The following is a 24,369-nucleotide window of genomic DNA, read 5'->3' as shown; positions in this document are numbered from 1 at the left end:
CATTCACCGTGCCCTGCACTGATAGAGTGTGTGATGAACAATGTCCTAATGAATGATTACCCTATAAGTTTTATGCTTAAGGTTTTGTCAGGTCCATCTTTGAAGCTGACATTATGGAGGTTTGATTTCTGAGGTTTTTTGAGGCCACTGTCAGGGACAGAAGTGTGAGCAGAATGGCTTATTGTTTTGATTTAGTGTCACTTAATTTACCTTCTTAAAATTGGCCTGATAGTTTCACATCCTGGAGTGTGCTTTTCTTGGATATTATTTAAAGCCTCATAACACTTGGGGGGAATTTATAGGTCCTGCTGGTGTTAATACCATCTCTGAATTCCAGCAAGCCTGTGATCAAGGTTTCAGAACCTTCTGAAAATCTAGTGTGTTTTCTGAAATTGAATTGTTACGTGTAAAAATGCAAATGCTTCCGCAGTAACCTTACTATCTTGGGCAAAAAAAAATGAGCAAGAACAAAAAATGACCTTTACTTTTAGGAAAATTACTTAGTTTAATACCACATATTTTGTGTAGTATAATTTAAACTCATATACTGAAAAATTATTTAAATTAAATATCTAAGAATGAACATCTTTCATCTGTGATTTCCTCATACGACATGATTATTCATTTCTGCATTTTTAATTGACCATTTTTCTTCCAGAAAAGACATGTACACCAAGACTATTTTTAGACACTCCATTTTCTGAAGCCGGATGCGTTTTTTAGAACAAAACTTCATTTTACTTGATTTGGAGAATTATCTTTATTCTAGCAGTATGCATCTTTTTATGTTTCATTAATTGCCCCTTCCTCTTTTCCTGTTGGTGATGTGTAACCAATAAGTAGATTATGCTATTATCAAATGCTTCATTTTTATTAGAAATCCAATTTAAAAAATTAAAAATACATCAGATTTACATGGAACCACAAAAGACTTTGAACAGCCAAAATAATACTGAGAAAAAAAGAACAAACCTGAAGGTACCATTCTCACTGACTTCAAATTATGCTACAAAGTGGCAATAACTAAAGAGCATGGATGGCATTGAAATAGAAGCAAACACACAGACCAATTGAACAAAAGTGAGAGTCAGAAATAAATCCATGTGTGCATAAGGGCCATAGAGTTCTGATGAAGGAGCCAAGAACATACAATGGAAAAAAGAAAGCTTCTTCAATAAATGGTGCTGGGAAAATTGGAAAGCCACATGCAAAAGAATTAAACTAGACTACTGCTTGTCTCCATATATGAAAGTTAACTCAAAATGCATCAAAGACCTAAATATAGTACTTGAATCAATAAATTACATAGGAGAAAACATAGGTCCTAAGCTTATGGACCTTGGTACTAGAGAGAATTTTATGAATTTGACCCTGAAAGCAAAGGAAGTAACAGCAAAACTAACTGATTGGGGATATATTGCACAAAAAGTTCCTGCACAGCAAAAGAAACCACCAGAAAACAAAAACAAAAACAAAAGGGCAACCAACCAATTGGGGAAAGCATTTGCAAACAATAGCTCCAACAAGAGTTAATATCCAAAATATATAAAGAATTCATACAACTCAACACCAAATAAACAATCCAATTAAAAAAAAAACATGGTCAGAGACCTGAATAAATTGTTTTCCCAAAAAGATATACAAATAGTCAGCAAATATATGAAAAAAATGCTCTACTTCACTAGTTAGTAGATAAATACAAATAAAACTATAATGAGGTACCACTCCCACACTTGTTAGAATGGCCATTATCAACAAGACAAGTAATAAAAAGTGTTGGAGAGGTTGTGGAGTAAAAGGAAGCTTCTTTCACCCAGGAAAACAGTATGGAGTTTCTTCAGAAAATTAAGAAGAGTGACCATATAACCCAGTAACACCTCTTTAGGGTATCTACCTAGAAAATTTGAAAACAGTCATTCCCAGAGATATACACACCCTTATATTCATTGCAGCATTATTCACGGGGGCCAGGGCATGGAAAATTGAAGTGTCCTTCCACAGATGACTGGATAAAGAAAACGTGGTCAATATGTGCAATGGAATACTACTCAGCCATTAGAAAAGATGAAATGCTGCCATTTCCGGTAACATGAATGCATTTTGAGAATATTATGCAAAGCAAAAGTAAAAAGCTAATAACCATATTTCACTTAAATGTGGGATATGAAACTGACAGTAACAAATGAACAAACAAGACAAGCAAATGAAAACTCAACAGACAACAGCATGGTAGTTACTGGAGAGAAGGGGGTGAGGAGGAAGTAAAGGGGATCACATATATGGTGGTGAAAGAACATCTGACTTTGGGTGGCAGGCACACAATGCGATATACAGATCATGTATCATAGAACTGTATGCTTGAAACCTATATAGTTCTATTAACCAATGTCACCCCAATAAACTGAACTAAAAATGCATTCTGATTTTATCTTATATGTATGAGTTATTTTAAAATGTATTTATTATTTTATTTTTTGGTTTTTCAATTACAGTTGTCCCATTTTTCCCCCATTGCTCCCCCCAACACAGCCCACCCCCACTCCCACACTCATATCCCTCCCCGTTGTCCATGTCCATGAGTCATTTATACACGTTCCTTGACTAAACCCTTTCCTTACTTATCCCCCTTCTCTCCCTCTCCCCTCCCCCCTATTGACTGCTATTCTGCTCTTTGTTCTATTTAGTTCATTTGTTTATGTTGCCCCTTAGTTTCCTGTATTAGGTGATATCATGTGGTATTTTGCTTTCTTTGCCTGGCTTATTTCACTAAGCATAATGCTCTCTAGTTCCATCCACGTTGTCGCAAATGGCAGGAGTTCCTTCTTTCTCTCTGCTACATAGTATTCCATTGTGTAAATGCACCACGGCTTTTTGATCCACTCATCTACAGATGGGCACTTAGGTTGTTTCCAGCACTTAGCTATTGTAAACAGTGCTGCTATGAACATAGGGGTGCATAGGTTCTTTTGAATTAGGGTTTTAGGATTTTTCAGATATAATCCTAGTAGTGGAATCGCTGGTTCAAAAGGCAGTTCCATTTTTAATCTTTTGAGGTAACTTCATACTGTTTTCCATAGTGGCCGCACCAGTCTGCATTCCCAGCAACAGTGCAGTAGGGTTCCCGTTTCTCCACATGCTCGCCAGCACTTGTTGTTTATTGATTTGTTGATGATGGCCATTCTGACTGGTGTAAAATGGTATCTCATTGTGGTTTTTATTTGCATCTCTCTGATGGCTAGTGATGTTGAGCATTTTTTCATGTGTCTATGGACCTTCTGTATGTCTTCTTTGGAGAAGTGTTTGTTCAGGTCCTTTGCCCATTTTTTAATTGGGTTGTTTGTTTTCTTGATGTTGAGTCATATAAGCTCTTTATATATTTTGGAGATCAGTCCCTTGTCTGAGATATCATTGGCAAATATGTTTTCCTGTATGGTTGGTTTCCTTTTCATCTTGCTGATGTTTTCTTTTGATGAGCAGAAACTCTTTAGTTTGATGTAGTTCCATTTGTTTATTTTTTTCTTTATTTCTCTTGCCTTAGGAGATGTATCCATGAAAATATTGTTACATGGGCTACCTGAAATTTTCCTGCCTGTGTTTTCCTCTAGGACTTTAATGGTGTCACGGCTTACATTTAAGTCTTTGATCCATCTTGAGTTTATTCTCGTGTGTCGTGTAAGTTAGTGGTCTAGTTTTATTTTTTTTGCATGTCCCTGTCCAGTTCTCCCGGCACCATTTGCTGAAGAGGCTCTTCTCACTCCATTTTATGTTCCTTCCTCCTTTATCAAATATTAGTTGACCGTATAGTCCTGGATTTATTTCTGGACTCTCTATTCTGTTCCATTGATCTATATGTCTGTTCTTATGCAAGTATCAGACTGTTTTGATCACAGTGGCTTTGTAGTATTGTTTGATGTCTGGTATTGTGATTCCTCCTGCTGTGTTCTTCTGTCTCAAGATTGCTTTGGCTATTCGGGGTCTTTTTAAAATGTATTTTTTTAAATTTAGAAATATATTGTGGATTCTGTTCAGTTACATGGCAAAGGGGAACTAAGACTACAGATTGAAATGAAGTTGCCAATTCACTAACATTAGCCAGGATTATATCAATTGGCCTAAAGTAAAAACAAGAGACCTTATAAAAGAGAAAGGTTGTTGTTACAATGGAAAGCACATAAACATGCAACATTGATAAGTTTGAACACAGAGGATGGAAATTATGAGTTGAAGACAGTGAGAGGGCTCTAGCATATGGAAAAACAAGGACTGTATCTTCAATAGAACTTTAAGAAAGAGCCTGCCAAAACCATGATTTTAATCCATTTAGACTGTGTCAATCATCTGACCAATATAACTTAATGATAATAAATTGCATTGTTTTATGCCACTAAGTGTGTTATAATTTATTATAGCAACAGTAGGAAACTAATATACTGGTATTGCACCTATATTGTAACATGGCTTTGGACAAATAATTTAATGACTGAGTTTCCATTTTATTTTCTGCAAAAATGAAGACTCGAATACACCTACTTTCTTCTTCATATTTTACCATTTCTGAAATAAAAATATATCATAAAATTGTCATATAGCTTTATCTCCTCTCCTGGACATGTTGTCATATGTTGCTAAATCTTTTTTAGTCCCTTAGAATCACAGACATAATATTTATGCTGGCCTCAATCTTCATGAAGTATTTCTGAAGGCAGGTGTGATTGAGCTGGCCCCAGTGGCCCTGGTAGACCTCATTATTGAGTCAGGGAAAAAAGCAAATTGGGATAGAAAGAGCAAATGGAACAAAAGCACAGAGAGAGGATACTTGTTCAGAAAACACTGAATGCTCTGTGATTGCTGCAAAGAAGTCCTACTAAGCAATGTTTTGTTTTGTTTTTTATAATTGGAATAATGCTTATTTTTACTATTTATAACAATGTCTGCTCACAGTAGACCAAAGGGGTTTTGAGCAAAATCCCAGACTTGTTTATGTTAAGACTCTAGACAGCCATTTAGTTTCTAGGGAATAATTTGTTACCTCTAATTTAAAAATAACTCTATTATATAGAACCCACAAGAAGGTTTGTTTTCCCTCTTAGCAACCATCTAACTTTGGCAAGCAATCTGAGACTGAAGAATTGGAGACAATCAGAATGCCAGGAGCCTTTGGGCTTTCAAGTTAAAGCTGTTATACTGGAAATATCATCAGAGTGGAAATACAGAGGTAACCAAGGACAAGTGGTGTTTTCTGCTGAAGCAAAACAGAAGGGTTTAATAGAATTAAGAACATAAAACTGAAAGGGCACCAACTCAGCTTTGAAAATTGTTCTTGACCTAACTTGACAGGGCAGCAGAAAAGAGGCCTTGAAAAATTATATAAATTTTCTAAGGTCCTTATTTATTTATGTGCCATCTCAGAATCAGAATCCTAATTTCTTCAACTCCAAAATACATGATCTTTCCCCAAAGTCAGTCCCCATCCTCTGTTAATTCACCAGACTCAGTAAGGCTTCTTTCCACAAGGAGTCATCTCACTAGTAGTAAAGGCCCGTACTAAGGATTACAGGCATTATGTTTGCACTTGACCTTACCCAAAAAGCCAAGAAGTGATGATTCATGTATTATGCTTAAATGCAGGCATTTCTTCAATTAAATACATTTTTTTACTTAAAGTAATTAAACTGTTCATGCTTTATTGCTCATACTGGTGAAGTGATGCATAATTGTAGTTGTTAAAAGTAATTAATATATGAAATTTTTCCAGAAGAAAAAGTGAGATAATGTCAGTATTGCTATAGAAGTTTGCAAACCAGGCACCCAAGTAGTTTAATAGATGAGCACAGGAGCAATCTCTGGCAAATGTACCGAGAAAGAAATTCACACTGCCATTCTTTCCCTATGCTGTTTGTGATCTTAATGAAACTCCTTTTATCTTCTGTCCAAAGAAACAGAAGCCCACAAAGATATAAGTGATAGGTAAGTAGATAGATGGATAAATAAAATCTTTTATTCTGGACATATTTCTTACCTCATCCTCACCATCAAAGTTTGGGATCAGTTTCATAAATAAACAATATTTGCATGAGAAAATGTAATAATCCAACATTAAAATTTATCAGTATTGTACATATTTATATGTTTAGAGACTCTTGTTGTAAGTTTAAATTTCATCTCTATATTTTTTTCATTTCCATTTACTCCCTTTATGCCGCCCTCCCCCCAGCAATCACCATGCTGTTGTGCATGTCCATGACTCCTCTTTATTTTGTGCTCAATCCTCCACCCCCACCCCTCCCCTCGCATTAGCTGTCATCTGCTCTCCATCTATGAGTTTGTTTCTGTTTTGCTTGTTAGTTCAGTTTGTTCCTTAGATTCCAAATATGAGTGAAATAATATTGTATTTGTTTTTCTTTGACTGGCTAATTCCACTTAGCATAATGTTCTCCAGGTCCATCCATAGTGTTGCAAAAGGTAAAAATTTCTTCTTTTTTATGGCCAAATAGTACTCCATTGTGTAAGTATCCCATAGTTGTTTTATCCACTCATCTACTGATGGACACTTGGGCTGCTTCCTTATCTTGGTGATTGAGAATAACACTGCAGTGAACATAGGAGTGCTTATGTGCTTTCTAATTAGTGTTTTTGGTTCCTTCAGTTATATTCCCAGAAGTGGGATCACTGGGTCAAAAGGCAGAGACATTTTTTTATTTTTTTTGAGGCATCTCCATACTGCTTTCCACAGTGGCTTCATCAGTCTGCATTCTCACCAATAGTGCAAAAAGGTTTCCTTTTCTCCACATCTTCACCAGCACTGTTGATTTATTTACAATAGCCACTCTGACAAGTGTGAAATGGTATCTCATTGTGGTTTTAGTTTGCATTTCTCTATTGATAAGTGATGCTAGGCATCTTTTCATATGTCTATAGGCCAACTGTATGTCCTCTTTGGAGAAGTATCTATTCAGGTCCTTTGCCCATTTTTTAATTGGTTTGGTTGCTTTTTTGTTCTTCTATTTGTAATATTTTTATAAATTTTAGATATTAACCCCTTATGAGATGTTTCAGCAAATATGTTCTCCCATTCCGTGTGTTGTCTTTTTATTTTGTTGATGTTTTCCTTTGCTGTGTGAAAATTTTTAGTTTGATGTAGACCCATTTGTTTAGTTTTGTTTTGTTTCCCTTCTCTGGGGAGATATATCTGATAAAAAAGGTCTATGAGCAATATTCGCTATTTTGCTACCTATGTTTTCTTCTAGGATTTTTATGGTTTGGGTCTAGCATTTAAGTCTTTGATCCATTTTGAATTTATTCTTGTGTGTGGTATAAGAAGGTGATCTAGTTTCATTTAAACAGATGAAACTATCTGTCCAATTTTCCCAATACTATTTATTGAATAAACTATCTTTAGCCCATTTTATGGACTTGCTTCCTCTGTCAAATATTGGCTATAAAAATGTGGATTTATTTCTGGGTTCTCTATTCTGTTTCATTGATTTATGTGTCTGATTTTTATGCCAGTACCATGCTGTTTTGATTACTATGGCCTTATAGTACAGTTTGATATTAGGTAGTGTGATTCCTCCAACTTGGTTCTTCTTTTTTCAGGATTACTGTTGCTATGTGGGACCTTTTGTTGTTACATTTAAATTTTTGAAATATTTGTTCAAATTCTGTGAAATATGTCATTGGAATCTTGATCGGAATTGCATTGAATCTGTAGATTGCTTTGGGTAGTATGGACATTTTAATGATGTTAATTCCTCCTATCCATGAACATGATATGTGTTTTTACTTATTGTATCTTCTTCAATTTCTTTCTTCGGTGTCTTATAATTTTCCCAGTACAGGTCTTTTACATTATTGGTTAGGCTTATTCCTATGTATTTTATTATTTTTGAAGCAATTATAAGTGGGATTGTTTTATTGATTTCCCTTTCTTTTAGTTCATTATTGGTGTATAAAAATGCAACTAATTTCTGAATATTAATTTTGTATCCTGCTACTTTGCTGGATTTGTTTATCAGTTCTAGTGGTGGAATTTTTTGGGTTTTCCATGTATAGTATCATATCATCTGCAAATAAAGACAGTGTTACTTCTTCCTTTCCAATTTGGATTCCTTTTATTTCTTCTTCTTGGCCAATTGCTGTGGTTAGGACTTCCAGTACTATACTGAGTAAGAGAGGTGAAAGTGGACATCCCTGTCTTGTTCCTGATGAAGAAGGAACATTTGTAGTTTTGGCTGTTGAGTATGATACTGGCAGTGGGTTTGTCATATATGGCCTTTACTATGTTTAGATATGTTCCCTCTATTCTCATTTTGCTGAGAGACTTTATCACAAATAGGTGCTAGATTTAACAAAAGCTTTTTCTGAAACTATTTATACGATCATTTGTTTTTTAACCTTCATTTTGTTTATATGGTAAACCGTATTTATTGATTTGTGAATGTACCAACCTTGCATTCTTGAAATAAATCTCACTTGATTATGGTGTATAATCTTTTTGATGTGTTGCTGTATTCATTTTGCTAATGTTTTGTTGAGGATTTTAGAATCTATGTTCATCAAGGATATTGGTCTAGGAAGATATTGAATAACTACCCTAAAATGTAATCATTGGTGAGCCTGGTATTGTTCTTTGAGTTTCCTAACTAAGTTAGGTATCCCTCCCTTTGTTTTTATGGTAAACCTCTATCTCTGCCTTAATGCCATGCTATCTTGTTTTTGTTCATTGATTTAACTCACTTTTTCATCCAAGTTTAGGTGATTACATGCAACCAACTCTTACCTTTAGTAAATTAAATAAAAAGGCTTTATTGTTACAATATCAGAAGTTCATAGTATCCAGGAGAAGACCAAGTAAATAATCTTGTTAATGTTGTTAATGACTGGTAATATAGACTGCTTCAGAAGACCAAGAAGCATGAACCATAAGAAGGGTTTTATTCTGGAAACAACTTGGACAGAGCACAATACTGGAATTAAAATACCTATCTACTAGTAGCCTCATCTTAATGTAGTCAATATTAAATTTTAAGAATAAATATTTCAATGACCTAACATGGATCTTGTGCTATACTTTAGATAAGTCAGAGAATTTGATACATAAAAAAATACTTATAACACAGCATGAGAGAGAGAGAGCTCTTCAGAATAAAATAAGGAAAGTAGAAGAAATGATGATCATTAGTGAATAACAAATCAGAGCTCTCTGAGATAAAGAACTATGTTTTTGGTAGTTGTCTCATATTGCTGAAAGTCATTCACATGATCACATTTTAGAAAGATTTATGTAACCACAAATATGTCCATATCTTTTTTTCAGCAATGATCCTTAACTCTTACGGTTTTTAACCTAAGAGATACATCTTAAGAGATGAAAAAATGAACAACTTATTCAAATATGTACTAACATCAAAGAATGCAATGATGAATAAGGCACAATGCCTTTTCTTCAGGAGTTCCCAGCCTTGGTCGAGAGTCAGATATTTAAATCAATGACTAGTGTGATATGAGTTATCATGCAGGCTATCACCAAGAATGTTTTCCACAATATGAAGTATATAACCTAAAATCCAAAGCCTCAAAAACTTTTAACTCTAATATACATTTTTGAAAACTTTTTCTATAAATATTTTAGACCTGTAAAGATATATATACCCTGAGATTTCTCCTTAAATACATAAAGTATATTTGTCATATGTCTAAAAACAGAAAAAAACAACATAGGCATTATAATTTGCAACTATAGAGAATACAACTATATGCCAATATGGAAAATAAGATGACATTGAGAAATAAAATAATTATTTCTAGAATAATGGGTGAATTTTCTATTTCAATTTTCTTTAATGGTGTTATACATGCAATTAAATTTGCAAGGGTGTGTTGGGACAACTATTCAGTGACTTAGTTTTTTAACAGAATCAAAATACACTAAAAATTCTTCTTGACTGCTCATGTGATTTACTTCATTGTTTGTGTTTTTACAGTTGTGGATCTTACTGTGAATGCCATGGTGACTCTCCTTTGCTACTATTGTTTATTTATTCCCTGGTGTTTTTTTTTTTTTTGTTTGTTTGTTTTTTTGATGAATTGTCTCAAATTATTTGTAACTTGTAGGTTATGGGAAGTTAAGTGGTGGATGTACAGTAGATTTTAGCTAGATTAAGTGACTTTTTTATTCTTAAAAATTTTAATACTCTTATCCAGTAGTGTCTACCTATAAGAGGGGACCCCCTGAAAAACAGATTTATCTTCTGGAGGGTGAGATCCTTGTAGTACAGGCTTCACCTGCTAGGTGAGTTTTATAGGAATCCATCTGTATCAGTGTACCAGCTGGCATTGTTATGAGAGGCTGCAGTCAGCTTCAGTAAATTTTTTAAAGTCGTCGGCAGCCGTCTGTCTCGAGAGACGATGGTGTATCTTCTTAAGAGTCTATCTGCACCGCCGAGAATGGCTGTGCAGTCCGACTCGGGAGTGACACGGCATCTGTCTCCTCCCGTGTTGAATCGACATCTTGCGATGACGCTGGAGTGTCCTCTCCAGTGGAGCTGAAGCTACAGAGCCTGGGCAGGGTGATATGGAGGGTCTGCTGTTGCCCATGCAGCAGACCCCCCCTCTCTTCGCAGCTGAAGGGTCCAAGGGAAAGACGGAGTCAATACAGCTTGGCTTCAGGTGTGCCGCAGGAGTTGCCGGTGTTGACTACAACGTCAAACCGCCTTAGGGACTCCGGCTCCGGATTTTCTGTCGGGGTTTACTCCCTTAGCCTTTCCCCTGAAGAGGTATGCCGCAAGGCAGCGGAGGTTTTTTGGAGTCAGAGTTTTCCTTCTCTGATGTGCCCTGACTGGAAGATCGAACCAGCGACACTTAGCTCGCAGGCCGAAGCTCAATCCACTGAGCCAAACCAGCCAGGGCATAAATTTTTTAAAGTATATTTTATTGATTATACTCTTTTGAAGACTCTTTCAACATGTTTGACTATTTCATGATGGGTGGTAGACAAATGCATCTACCTACACTGTGCTCAGTGTTCAGCGGCTTTTGACCAAAATTGGAATGACCCCAGTGCCCTACCCTCACTATTCACCCAGTCTCTCTCTCCAAGGGATTTTTGTTGTTGTTGTTGTTTCCCTGGATAAAAAAAGTTCTCAAAGGGAAATGTTTCACAGGTGTGGAAAAGGTGAAACAAAAAAAGGCAGAAGGATTAAAATTCATGAAAATCAACAAGTTAAGAAACTGTTTTGAGCCGTGGAAAAAATGTTTCAATAGGTGTATCGCATCAAATGGAGAATACTTTGAAGGTGACTGAAGTTTAAACATGTAAGAATAAAACAAAATTTTTTATAAATAAATTATGTTTTCTTTTTGGGTTCCCCCCTCATATTTAATAATCCCAAGTGTTTTAAATTCTCTATTAACAATATAAAAGTCATCTTCTTGCTACAAACCTATCTTTTCTGCAGGTTTCTCTATTTCTGTAGAGATCTTCAATTTGGTAGGTTATAATCTTTGCTTTCAATGTGATCACTGCCCAATCTCTTTCAGATTGCCTGAATCAATACTTCAGTTTTCCTTTGTTATCAGCCACTTGGTCATTTTTTATTGCTCCTCATTTTCCCCACCCCTGTTCTCTTCTGTTCCATTTTTCCTGGACACTGCTGTTATTTCATATTGACAGGGGCTTTAGCCATCTTAAACTCCTACTTTGAAATATCCAATGTTCTTTTTGGCTACTAAATGAAGCCAAAACTTAGTATTTTGAATTTGAGATTCCTTTATCTACTTTGTAGCATTTTTATCATAATTACTCTACTGCTGCCCTGTAAACCAAGAGGACAGAAACTGACTTGTCTTCCTACCTATATTTTCTTGCAGAGTTTCCAGCATCTGGAATACCCATCCGTTATTCTTGCTTTGTGCATTCAAAGGCTCATTTTGAAGGTTACCTTTTCCCTCATGTCCTTTTACCCCAAATGGATTTGACATTTGTCCTTTCAAAGTATATACATCTCTGCTTGTGCTCCATTTTATTAATCTGCTTTATATTAGAGCTATTTAAGTGAATGACAATCAGATTATGTAAATTCTAGGAAGACAAAAACAACGCCCTCCTTGGCTTTATAGTCACCATGCTACACAGAGAACTGGCTTATTTGAAGGCATTTGTTTTCCTTCTTAAGTTTTTTCTTATTTTAGGGAAGACACAAAATAAAGGTCAGAAGATAGAGGTCTTAAACCAGAAAGACCAGGAGAGAAAGAGGGAGAAAGAGAAGAGTGCCTTCTAGATCTCATAAAAATTTAATTAAACTTCTTTACATATAAAGAAAAAGGAATTTTATTTTTATTTGCATTATTTATTTATTATTATAAAGAAAGCCCAGCTAATAAAGAAAGTATACTTGTCAACTAACATGTTTTCTTTTCTATTGTTTCTCTAATATGTTACTATCTTCATTAACTTTTATATTTAATATTCAACTATTTTATTATGTATATTTGGTTTTTATTTTTATAAAATTATTATTTTTATAAGAATATCCTCCTGCTAAGGAATATAACTGCCTGTGGAAAAATAGGCCGGTGCTGTTTAAAGTGCAGCACAAGGAAAACTTTGGTGGGTCTGAGCACTCTGACTAGACCGACCCTCAGTCTGTCTGCCTGGATCCCTCATGGATGGAATCCTTTTTTCCTCATCCCCAGTGGTCCTCTGAAATCAAAGTTTCAGATCCAAGCAAGTTCAGGCTCACTGAGTTTAGTTTTTATTTATCCTACAAAGGTACTCTCATAGATTAATAGGTAAAGTAACATATTCAAAGCAGCTCTGCCCAAGAAACACTCATTTGAGTAGATAATGTTAGACCAGCCTATAGGAATATTACATATATTAGTTATGGTATCCCCTTCCCTGGCCAAAACCTGGAAAACTGGTTTTTATTTATGTAGTCTTCCTAAAAAGATTAGTTTTAGAATAATATTTTGTGTTCCCAGAGGTATAAACCAGCAATTAATTAGTTAGCATTGCAGTGAGGCAAATTACAGTGAGAAGTTATAAAACATTTTCTTTTTGCTAAAAAACTGAGGCATGCAGTTAATACTTATATATACTGGAAGTTAAAATAAAGAGAAGTCACAAGATTCCATTTTTTTAAGGAACTGGGAATCTTAAAATAATACCATTGGACATCACCAATATAAAATTGAGTAGAAAATATATTTTTCAATTTTAGAGTTAATAAGTTTAATTTACAAATTTTGAGGTCTCTGATATATACAATTTTCAATGTTATTTGTTTTCTTTGAGTGTGATGTTGCCATTGTATTATATTTTACAATGTCATGTGAATCTATTTGTTGAACCTATTTCCCATTCTCTCTCTTTCTCTGTTCTCTTTCTGTCTGAAGCCTAAACAAAGCTCACCTGGAAGCAGTGAGAACTCTGAAGTTCCTACAATGAAGGAAGAAAATCGAAATATCCCCGAGTGCAATTCTGAAAATGTAAGATTAACTTAAAATAGTTTTAACAATATTTAACATGAAAACAAGAACCTAAGTATTTTAACAATCCTAATCCATGACTTTATGGCACTTCTGTTTTTATATACTATCTAAACAATGCTGCACTTTAAAACTTCCAAAAGCAGATGTTCTCTAGATGCGAATCAGGTAGGTGCTCCATAAGAAAGTATTGATGTAACCAGATTCTTAGGACGCCTGTGAACTTCAGTTGTCAGGTATAAGGAGGGTAACCACACATTCAACAGTGTGCTTATTTCCACAACTACGTGAAAGAAACCTGTTAAAATATTAAAAATAAAATAAACAACATCCCAAAAGATGTAATTTTGTAGTATTTTCCCTATAAAGCAAATAAACCTGGCATTATAGAGAGATTATATTAGAAGAAGGGAGATTCTCAATCTTCACATGATAACAGAAAACATGGAACTTGTCGTCTGGGATTTTTAAATTATAGTAAATACAATGAAATTTTAATTCTGAAACTTTGGCACAAATACAGATTGATCGTGTATGGATTTGAGAAATAGCAAATGACAACTGTGTTGAGTAAATTCCAAGTTAGGCTTCAATCTAGGTAACAAAATGCAAAGTATCTATTGAAACTATTCATGGTTAAAAATAAATCAGGCTACAGCAATAAAACAGTAAAAATAGAAATATAGGTTAAGCAAGTCAATCTCTTTTTCTTCTATTGGCTGTCAAAGTAAACTCAGAAATATGAATTTCTCAACAAGTTGCCTTCATATCTTTGCATATTTAAACATGTACTAAAGCCATGCACTTTAGAACATAATAAGATTAATGAGCAGCAGAAATAAAATATGCTACAATTTACTTCCAGGGAAAGTAGAATTCAAGAGGATTTGGGGTAGGAAAGAACACTTTGTTGTAGTTTGAAGAACAGATAGGTCACTAACAGTCTGAGCAAATGTTCAGAAAGAAGAAAACAGAATAATATGGTTAGAAAATGGAATGAAGAAAGGGGAATGATATATAACTAAAATGATCATTTTGGACTTAAGTGTGAGGGACCCTGGATTTCTAAGCTAAGGAATTTTGTTTGAATTAAGGATATAGTTAAGGTTTTCAAATGTTTGTGTTTAATTAAATTATATAATTACCAGTTATTATGTAACCAGTCCATACAAAATAGGTTGTCTCCATTTATATATATATATATATATATATATATATATATATAATTTATGATATCCTTCTGCAATATTTTAGAGATTTTCAATGTATAAATCTTGCACTTCTTTTGTTTTCTTCATTACTAGGTACATTATTCTTTTTAATTGTATTATAAATGGAATATTTTCTTAATTGCATTTTCAGATTCTCATTGATAGGTACAGAAATGCAAATAATTTTGCATATTTATCTTGAATCAAATTAAAGTGTTTTAAGTAACTATGAGCTCTGGATTCAAAATGTTATGAGATTTGCAAAACAGGTACATGAATTTGCAATGTTGATATCCAGTAATTAAGATGCTACATCCAGAATAAGGGAGATACATTCCTTATATAATTTTGCCAATCAGTCTTTACTGACAAAGCATGGCCCATTCTAGACATGACATTGCTAAGGTCAACAAGGACAAATACAGTGTGTCTACTATGGCTTGAAGTGAAAGGCTGCAGAGGAAAGTCAGGAATATAACATTTATTAGTTTCATTTATGTCTTTACCAGTTACCCAATGTGTAACCATGAATGTTTAACCCCTCTGAGGCTCATTTTCTTCTTCTGAAAAGGAGAGATAAATATACCTTACCTTATATAGCTCATTTAAAGATCAACTGACCCAGCCTGGTTTATTGTCGGCACATAACAAGTCCTCAGTAATTATTATTTTTTTCTTCTTTATGCAAAGCTATTCCTGTTACTTGAAATCTCAATTAATATTTTTGAATGAAATATTTTAATTTCTCAAAGGACAAAACTTAAAAGATGACACAGGCAGCCTTAAATACTATAATTTTAAATGGGGAGCAGTTTCATTAATTGTTACTTTCAGGACAGAACAAGATGCAGCTTGTAACAACAGCTATAAGGAGAATATTTCAGTAAAATATAAAAGTAAACTTCTAATAAAAAATACATGAAAATGGAATTAACTACTGGAGGACATCGTATATGATTGAAAAATAAGTGAAACATTTATGTCAGGTATAGGTAAAAAATGGAACATTGGCGTGAAGGAAAATAACTATTATTTTAGCACCTATTTCAAACCAGGATACTTTGATCACCAGCAACCTCACTGAGCTAATGGGAGCACATGCAATCTCTCAATAAGTAAACAGCAAAGGTGATGCACTCTTGCTCTTGCTGGTCACATCTGAGACTAAATAACAGGGTAGAGAAAACCTGGAAATTACATAAAACCTAGACTTGAGTAACAACTTTGCTCTTTGGTAACATGTCACTTTAGCAAGTTATCATATTATTCATATCCATTATCTATGTAGTGTAGAGCAATGGTTTTTAAATATTTGTGTGCCCGTAGATTGCTAGGTCAACCTATAAAACTACTTATAGTAATTAATCGGCAGCTTCAGAGCACAGCCCAGGAATGTATATTGTTTTAATACACTCACCTAGATTTTATTCTGTTAACATTTCCTGTTAAACATTTTGAGAAATTTTGATATTGGTTTCTTGCATGTTTATCCTGATGATTATATATTGTGATTATATATATATAATTGTATTTATAAATTTTAGATAAAAGGCATAATAACATATTACATATAATGTAATGTGCAATTATAATATATTAGGTATTAAATATACAGTATTCAATTATATTCTTGTTAATGTCCTTCTTTGTTCATTCCAAAATAAGCTGCTTTGCAATTTTTATATTCAAGATCTCAGTATCATCTATGGTCAAGTTCCCAAATGGGAGAAGAGATAATGCATGTTCTTAGTTATCTTTTTAGGTACCTTTGTGGGTTTGTTCTATGTCCTGTCCAATGCAAGTCAGACAAGGTCACAAAGAAAAATGACTTCCGGATGCCTTGGCCTCCCCCTTTTATTAGACAAAAAACTCAACAAAGGCTTACAGCATATTGGACTATCAGTTTGGGCTTTGTTTGAATTACTTTGAAAGCAGCTTTGTTTAAATAATAATATTGGAGTCACACGGAAAAAGCAAAGAATGAAAGTTTTACCCCATTTTCCTGCAGTTTGAAGATGTGCCCCATATTGTTTAATAGCATATCAAGAATTAAAGACATTGAGCATTTTATTGTAATTTTCATGTGGAGGTTAAGATTTGCTCCTCAATGTTAATGTGTTTTATAATGTTAATGTGTGTTTAGGCAGCAAACCTTTAATTTTTCACAATGTTTTAAAAACATAAAAGGTCTTTAGTATTGTAAACACTTGATCTGTTTCTTGCCATTATACCTGTTTAGAAGTCTCTGACCAAAAGGAGTTTATTCAGGAGGAAAAAAATGCATTGTCTAGGGAAATGAGAGAAGAAAATTTACAGAAAATAAATTCTACAGCTAAAAGGAGAAAATTATGCAAGCTTTGTCATGTTAAAGGATTTTTTTTCAGTTTTTTGATATCCTAGTTTGTTTATTATATCCAATATACACTGTGTGACATTTGATGGCCCAAATAATTTGTTGGCAGAGACTTGGTTAACAAAATTTTCTAGGCAAGTCATGCCTTGCTGTAATTGGGCTGAGACTACCACCTACCCTTGTCATTCTGGGCTACACTCCATCAGACCTTCTGAAGAGGTTAGCTTCATACGAGGCATTTTTAATTGTGCTACTGTGGTATTTTTTAAGAAATAGGCGTCCCTCTAGAGAATTTAGGAATGTGAGATCATTCTCTAAGGTCTTTAGAACAATTATATGTAAATCATTTTTCAAATTAAATATAAATTTCCATGCTTCTCTTCTATGACACCTTAATTGGAAGCATGCACAAATGTGAATTTAAGTGTGATTTCTTATCAGAATTAGTATAGACATCATAAGAATAATATTCAGTATCGGTAAATAAAAATAACCAAATAATCATTCTACTATTGATTATAGGGATATTGGCCTTTCATGGTTGTACAAAGGTTATCGTTGATATTTAGCTAAGAAAAGGGGAGCAAAGGGAACTAGATGGTGAGCTTAAGGGGACTAGATGTTGAACTTAATAAACTGTGAGCAGCCAGGAACTAGCTAAGCTACCTGAATGGGGACTGAGGCCATATAGCAACTGCCTGTGGGCTCCAAAGGATGAAGCTTTAATATGAAGCATAAACTCTGGACACTGACTTTTGCTTTGGCCTTACTGAGGACAAGATTGGGCTTTTCGTGTGTGGATCCTTAGAATGCTTTCCTTGCAATCCCATGGAAGAACTTAATTTCCACCAACAATAATATTGCAATAAGTTTGAGACAACTCCACAATGAAACCTCTTATTTATGCTCTCACCAAGTGAACGCCTCCCTCATCATTGACTGTAAAGTTGATAAGATGCCTATTAAGGCATAATACCTCACATTATAACTCTGTTGCCCATTCTGTGTTGCTTCTCTGAGGACCACTAAGAATTTTATGAACCCCATCTCATGAAGTTGCCTCTGAGGCACAAAAAAGTAAATTTCAGGTACTGTTCATTATAAGGTCAGAGCATCTAAAAACAGTTGAGCTGTCTTTCAGCCACATCATATTTTCTTTAATGTTAAAATTTAATAAATTTTCATTGTTCAGATTATCAAAGGTTTGCCTCAAATAGTCAGGTATGCTTGCATTAATGGAAGCATGTATCCACTGAAAATCCTTTTGTATTTTTTTCATGGCAATGACCTAAAGCAATGCTACACACACACACACACAAACATACACACATGCACACACAGGCGTGTGCACACACACACAGGTTTTGAGGTCAAATGTATTTGCAAAATGATTCACATCATACATCCTTCTAAAAGACTTATAAGGCATTTGTGCATTATGAAGTGGATTTCAATTTTCACTGTCCATTTGCACTGCTAGAGTGCTGCTTTAAAATACAAGTCCCATATTTATAGGACTGAATTATCACCCAAGCATATTATTTTTAAACAATCACCTTAAGTGATTATGTGGACAGATTGATCAGAACCAAAAGTCTAAGAAATTATGTGCTGAAAGTGCTGAGAAGAACTACTTTAATTAGAACTGATTAACATCCAATAAACCTTTTCTCTAAACTTATAGGAGCTATAAACTCCATTATTCTAAAATATATTTTGAAAATCCTTCATTATACGGGTTGCTTTCTGCACTAACCATATTTTTATGCTTGATTTCATGTACTTACTTTACTTAACATTTAAAAAGCTGAAGGCAAATATAATAAAACAAAGACCAGTTATATTACTACAATAAGAATCCAATAAGATTCAAATCGGTATAGCTTTCCCAGGGTGATTTTAGATTCTAGGTCTAACTCAAACCTATACAACATAAAAGGGAACATTTATTTCTTAGGTAGTAGAGCAGATTCCACTTCACAGCTGCCTAACATTCTTGGAAATAAAATAGTCAAGGTTTTGACTACCAACTACTATTATTATCATTACAATCTAATTTTCTACTATACTATAGGCTTATTTAGAAAAAGAAGCTGTGTGTGATCATTTTGGAGCCACAATCAAATATAATTTAATCATATGAAAAAATAAGGCATTTATTTAAACTCTAGGAATTGTAATCTTTCATGGCCAATATTTGTTTTATTTATTTCTTATTTATTCAAAGATTATATATTGGCCACTTGCTCTCCGGCAGATATCTAGCTGCCATTTACGGCTGATAAATGTTGCCTTTGACTTTAAGGAACTTGCACCCTATTGAGGAGCTGTACGTGCTAATAGATACTTAAAAAAGTTAAATGTTGAAATTCTTTCTACAGCATTTGTTGTACCTTTAGAACAGGATAGTGTCACTGAGTCTGTTAGTGACAGAAGTGATGTGCTAGGGAGAGAATAAGTGACTAGGTTTCAGAATATCATAGCGAAGAGAGATTTTTGTCATGGTGCGGTAGGATAGACATGAGCACAGGAAGGTAAAACAATATGCTGTGTGTTCACGTAAGAGCGACAGAGAGTGAGTATAGGGAGCATATAAAATAACTGTGCTCTGAAATCTGAAATGGAGTAGGTTAACTCTCCTATTTGTAGAATTCACAGGATGTCAGAGTTCAAAACTAGCTTAAATATCCTTCTGTTTGACCCCAAGGAAACAAATCGATCTGTTCAAGGTCAGAGCTAACCAGTCAACGGCCATGAACCAGTGAAGTCCTTGGCTCTGTTTTACACAAGGAAAGGATTTTGGAAAGTACAAAAAAAAACTATTACACTAAATGATTTTTATCATCACTTTTAAAATGTGTTCAAAATACAGAGGAAGAGAAAAGGAAGGAAGGAGGAGGGGATGAGAGGTAGTAAGGAAAGGAGGATGGAAGAGATGCAGGTAAAGAAAGAAAGAGAAAAAAAAGGAAGGGAGAGAAGAGGGAGAGAGGGAGGGAGGGAAAATTCAATAGTTTCACCTTAGTTCAAGTGGAAATGAAGCCCAATTGGAATGCACTGCCAGTTTTTCACCTTCTTCAAAAATATTGAGGCTAATAAGTAAGATGAGATTTCCTAGTTAATAAAATATAAGATATTATACCAGAAATGTAATATTTTAAGGTATTAAAATTTTTTTGCTAGGCAGATTGATGATGATATTGTTTAAGTAGTTTCCAGACTTGCAATATCAATGTTCCCGCAGGCATAGAGACCATTGGCATAATAATATCCTAGACACTAGACACATGACAAATGTAGTATTTTTTTTCAAGAATTTATTTATTTATTTTTAGAGAGAGGTGAAGGAGGGGAGAAAGAGGGAGAGAAACATCAATGTGTGGTTGCCTCTCACAAGCCCCCAACTGGGTACCTGGCCCACAACCCAGGCATGTGCCCTGACTGGGAATCGAACTGGCAGCCTTTTGGTTTTCAGGCTGGCACTCAATCCTCTGAGCCACACCAACCAGAGCAAATCCAATAGTTTTGTAATTCTCTTCTTCTCCTTCTCCTTCTCCTTCTCATTATTATTATTATTATTATTATTATTATTATTATTATTATTATTATTATTATGGAAGGAACTGTACATTGGGATTGAACCTTGTTGTAGTACCTGACTGCTATAAGCACCACTGAGATCCCCAAACCCACCCTGAACAGTTAACTTAACCTAGGGACCCCATTCATGTGGTGATGATTGTGTCCCTAGCTTGTGCTTTCAGACTGTATCAAAGTGAAGGAAGTGTCCCAATGGGAAGAATTCAAGGGAGTTTTTCTAACCCCTTCTGTTATTTAATTTAATTTAGTTTAATTTCTTTGACCTGTTTTCAATTGTGACTTTTACAGGAGGACAGGGCATGTTCTATGAAGCACAAAGAAAATCTCCCAAGTAATGGCACTGCAGAACCAGAGGCTGATCCACAGGTATGTCTTTGTTAGTTGGTTTTGCTTATGTCAGAAAGTACTTCTTGAATCCATTTTGTTCAGTGACTTTTCTCTCTTGATCTAGCTGAAGCAGGAATGTGTTGTATTGATGAATGAAAGATATTTTGTCACATAGTGCTTCTGGAACTTCCCATGACCACTACGCCTGACACTAAGCTTTTAATTTTATGATCTGAGCCCCTCAGAAGAACAAGAGTGAAGGAAGAGTCTTGCCCCTTCCCCACAACCAAGAAAAGAAACGAACCGAAAATAAACTAAGAACAGAAAACATACATTTTTTATTTAGGGGATAGAAAGATAAATAGAAGACTTGGAGAAGTAGAAGAGTTAGAAAAAGTACATGTCCCTACAAAAACAAATACAAACAAACACAATTCAGGAAGTTAATTCCGAAATTTTATCTGTACTGTTCTATATTTTACTAAAAATGTTATGTCATAACAATTGTTAGGTTTCACTTCACTTAACATGACATTTTTCCAATTTGGGGTTACATTAATTAGATTTGAAAGGCTTGGCCAAAGCTTTCTCAAAATATTTTGAAATACAGTATTCCCTCACTTATCACAGGTATTACATTCTAGACCACCCCCCCATGATAAGTGAAAATCTGTGAAGTAGAAACCTTACATTTGTTTTAGTATATATATACATATACATATATATATGTGTGTATATATATGGCTTTATAAACCCTCCCCTCACACTTATAAACCATTCCCAGTCCCTTATTAACCTTTCCCACTCCCTTATTAACCTTTCCACACTTTTATAAACACTACTTATGTTCTTAAACATATTCTACACTCTTAAACCTAAGTAACTTTAATAACATATGTATACAATACCGCAAAATCCTGCGATATAGCGAAAAATCAGCGATAAATAAATAAATATAGAATTTTTTTTAAATCCACGATACAGTGAAGCCACGATAAGTGAACCGCGATATAGAGAGGGACTACTGTCCTGCAACTTGTACACAATATATTATGAAGTTTCATGAAGTAGCCATACTGACATATTTACATTTATTTTTTTATCTGGCATTAGTTATCTGTAAGATACTTATTGAGACATATGAATTTAAATTACTATTCTATTTTAATTTTTACCATGTATGTAGATATTATTTTGACTTTCCTAATTTTCTTTCTTTATTATTTGACAGAAGTTGCAAGTGCCTCCTTGTACTAAATGTGAAGTGGAAAAAAAACAAGAAAAAAAATCCACCAACTTTGAAGGAAGGGCAACTAACCAAGAAAAAATACTGTAGATACCAAGAAACTGTTAAAACATCCATTTGCTATTGTCTTCATAACCTTTTCAGATCACAGGCTTGATGGAAATACTAAGTTTTTAAATCATGCAACTTTTTCACAATTTTATGTACTTTATAAAATTGTCTTCAAATTTTCCCAAAGATTCCAGGCCAAGTATGACCCTCAAGGAATAACCTCATTAGAACAGATATTCACAATCATAAAAAACATCATCATCATCAGTAAATTGTCCAGTATTAATTGGTTTGTTTTGAACTTAAATGCAATATAAGTTTTGATTTTTATGATTCATTTGGATATCTAGTACTTCTATGATCTGGTATGTGAAATCAGCTGGAGGATGATCAAACATTTTGTATCTTCAGCATTCCTAGAACCTAAATTGCAATCATATCATAAAGAATTTGGTCCACACTGGCTATTTGGAGTCCCATTCTTCAAGGCTGGAATCTGTGCCAACCTCAATATATTTTTTGAGCGTTTATTGTTATTCTTATTATGTTGAACCATAGCTAAACAATATCAAGACAACTCTGTCAGGGATTTAGCCAGTTAATGGAATTCACTAAATGTGTTTAGTATAATATGGACAAAATATCTAAATGAATGACTATATTTTGACACAACTGATTAGATTTTTTGGCATTCTAGAGACACATCTTCGTCTGTGGTTGTATGCTGGAATCACTCCAAGTTAGACATCAAGTTGTCTGAAATGCTTGACATGATTTTTGATATGAAATTTGGGTAGTGGAATGTGGGATAGTAATGGGGTTTCAAAATTTTAATTTGAGAGCAGATAATATACTTTTAAAAATGGGAATATGATCAAAGTAAAATAACCATGTAGAGCCAATGGACCAGATTTGTACAACTTGAAAAAAAATGTATTATTAACACAAATAAATGGCTGTGATAATCTTTGAAGTTGAGGCTCTGTCTAGGAATATCACTAGTCGAATCAATTCACTTCTAAATAATCTGAACATAGCTCACTAGCAAGAGGAATAGACACTTGAATAATTATCTGCTTAATAGGGTGGCTACAACATCAAACTCCCAGACTCAAATTAATAAATTAAATAATCAATTGTAGTTTGTCAGCACTGACTATATATAGATCATTTGCAGGAAGAAAATAAAACTATAGGCTTTGTATAATAAATATGCCATGCATCAGGGCACTGAATCCTGGCAGGCTGTGTTAGAAATTAAATTCTGGGATATAATGGCACACTTTTGATCACAGCAATATATTCAAAGAAGTGTAGTGATTTGGAAAAATGGCAAACTATTCTTAACACTAAATATAATATTGTGATATATTCATGTAGCTCTTGTACTTACAGATTAATTTAGTGTCATGTATTAGTATTTTTCATATTACAGCTTATCTAGGAATAAAAAAAATATTAATTTTATGGATGATCCATAGAGTTTTCTTTCATGACCACGACAGAAAAAAATAAAAATCAAGGTTCAAATTTCTGCTGAATTCTTTCTCTAAAAATATAATTCTGTGATATGGACTATGTTCCTTCTAATATTCCCACTATGCTCACAAACCCTAACCATCTCCAAAGGTTTTTAAAAGAGAAGTAGATGATTTTGTTTTAATTTGGGTTGACATTCCTACCCTCACTCTGTCCCCCAACTTCACTCCTAGAATCTATGGATCTTAACATTTCACCTTTGATAGTATGTTCATGAGGCATGTTTGGAATTAATAAAAAGAGAATCAGAATGCTATTTTCTAGGCTTTTTATATAATGATGAAAAATTAAAATTTGGCTTAATATTAATCAAATTTCAACAGTGTATTTTTTTTCCTGTGCTTGAAATTCCTACCCCAGTATTGATAATAAAATTAAATTGTTTCTCTTAATTATTGCCATGGTCAGGTGAAATTTGAGTGAATATAATGTATATACTTTTTCTTTAAATATAGATAACATTTTGTGTCCTGCAGAGTTTACTGTGGTATAGTCATTGCATTATTGTTTCAAAACAAAAGGAATTTGTAGCAAAAGAGCTTTATAAATATTTTTAA

The 24,369-nt window shown here is 34.1% G+C and overlaps 1 protein-coding gene across 1 annotated transcript in view; it reads left to right on the top strand.

Moving 5' to 3' along the window:
* Positions 1-23,800, top strand: part of LUZP2 (leucine zipper protein 2) — a 377,697-nt gene extending 353,897 nt beyond the window's left edge. The window contains exons 10-12 of the mRNA XM_090267616.1: positions 13,396-13,488; positions 20,938-21,015; positions 22,208-23,800. Of these exons, the coding sequence (XP_090123742.1) occupies positions 13,396-13,488; positions 20,938-21,015; positions 22,208-22,312 (276 nt within the window). The 3' untranslated portion in view covers positions 22,313-23,800. The remainder of the gene's footprint in view (positions 1-13,395; positions 13,489-20,937; positions 21,016-22,207) is intronic.
* The last annotated feature ends 569 nt before the right edge of the window (positions 23,801-24,369 follow it).

Source organism: Furipterus horrens, unplaced genomic scaffold, assembly GCF_987537825.1.
Source record: "Furipterus horrens unplaced genomic scaffold, mFurHor1.1.pri manual_scaffold_2, whole genome shotgun sequence".
NCBI classification, from domain to species: Eukaryota; Metazoa; Chordata; class Mammalia; order Chiroptera; family Furipteridae; genus Furipterus; species Furipterus horrens.
Note: the sequence above shows the minus strand (reverse complement) of the source record. Positions and strands in the feature narration are given on the sequence as shown.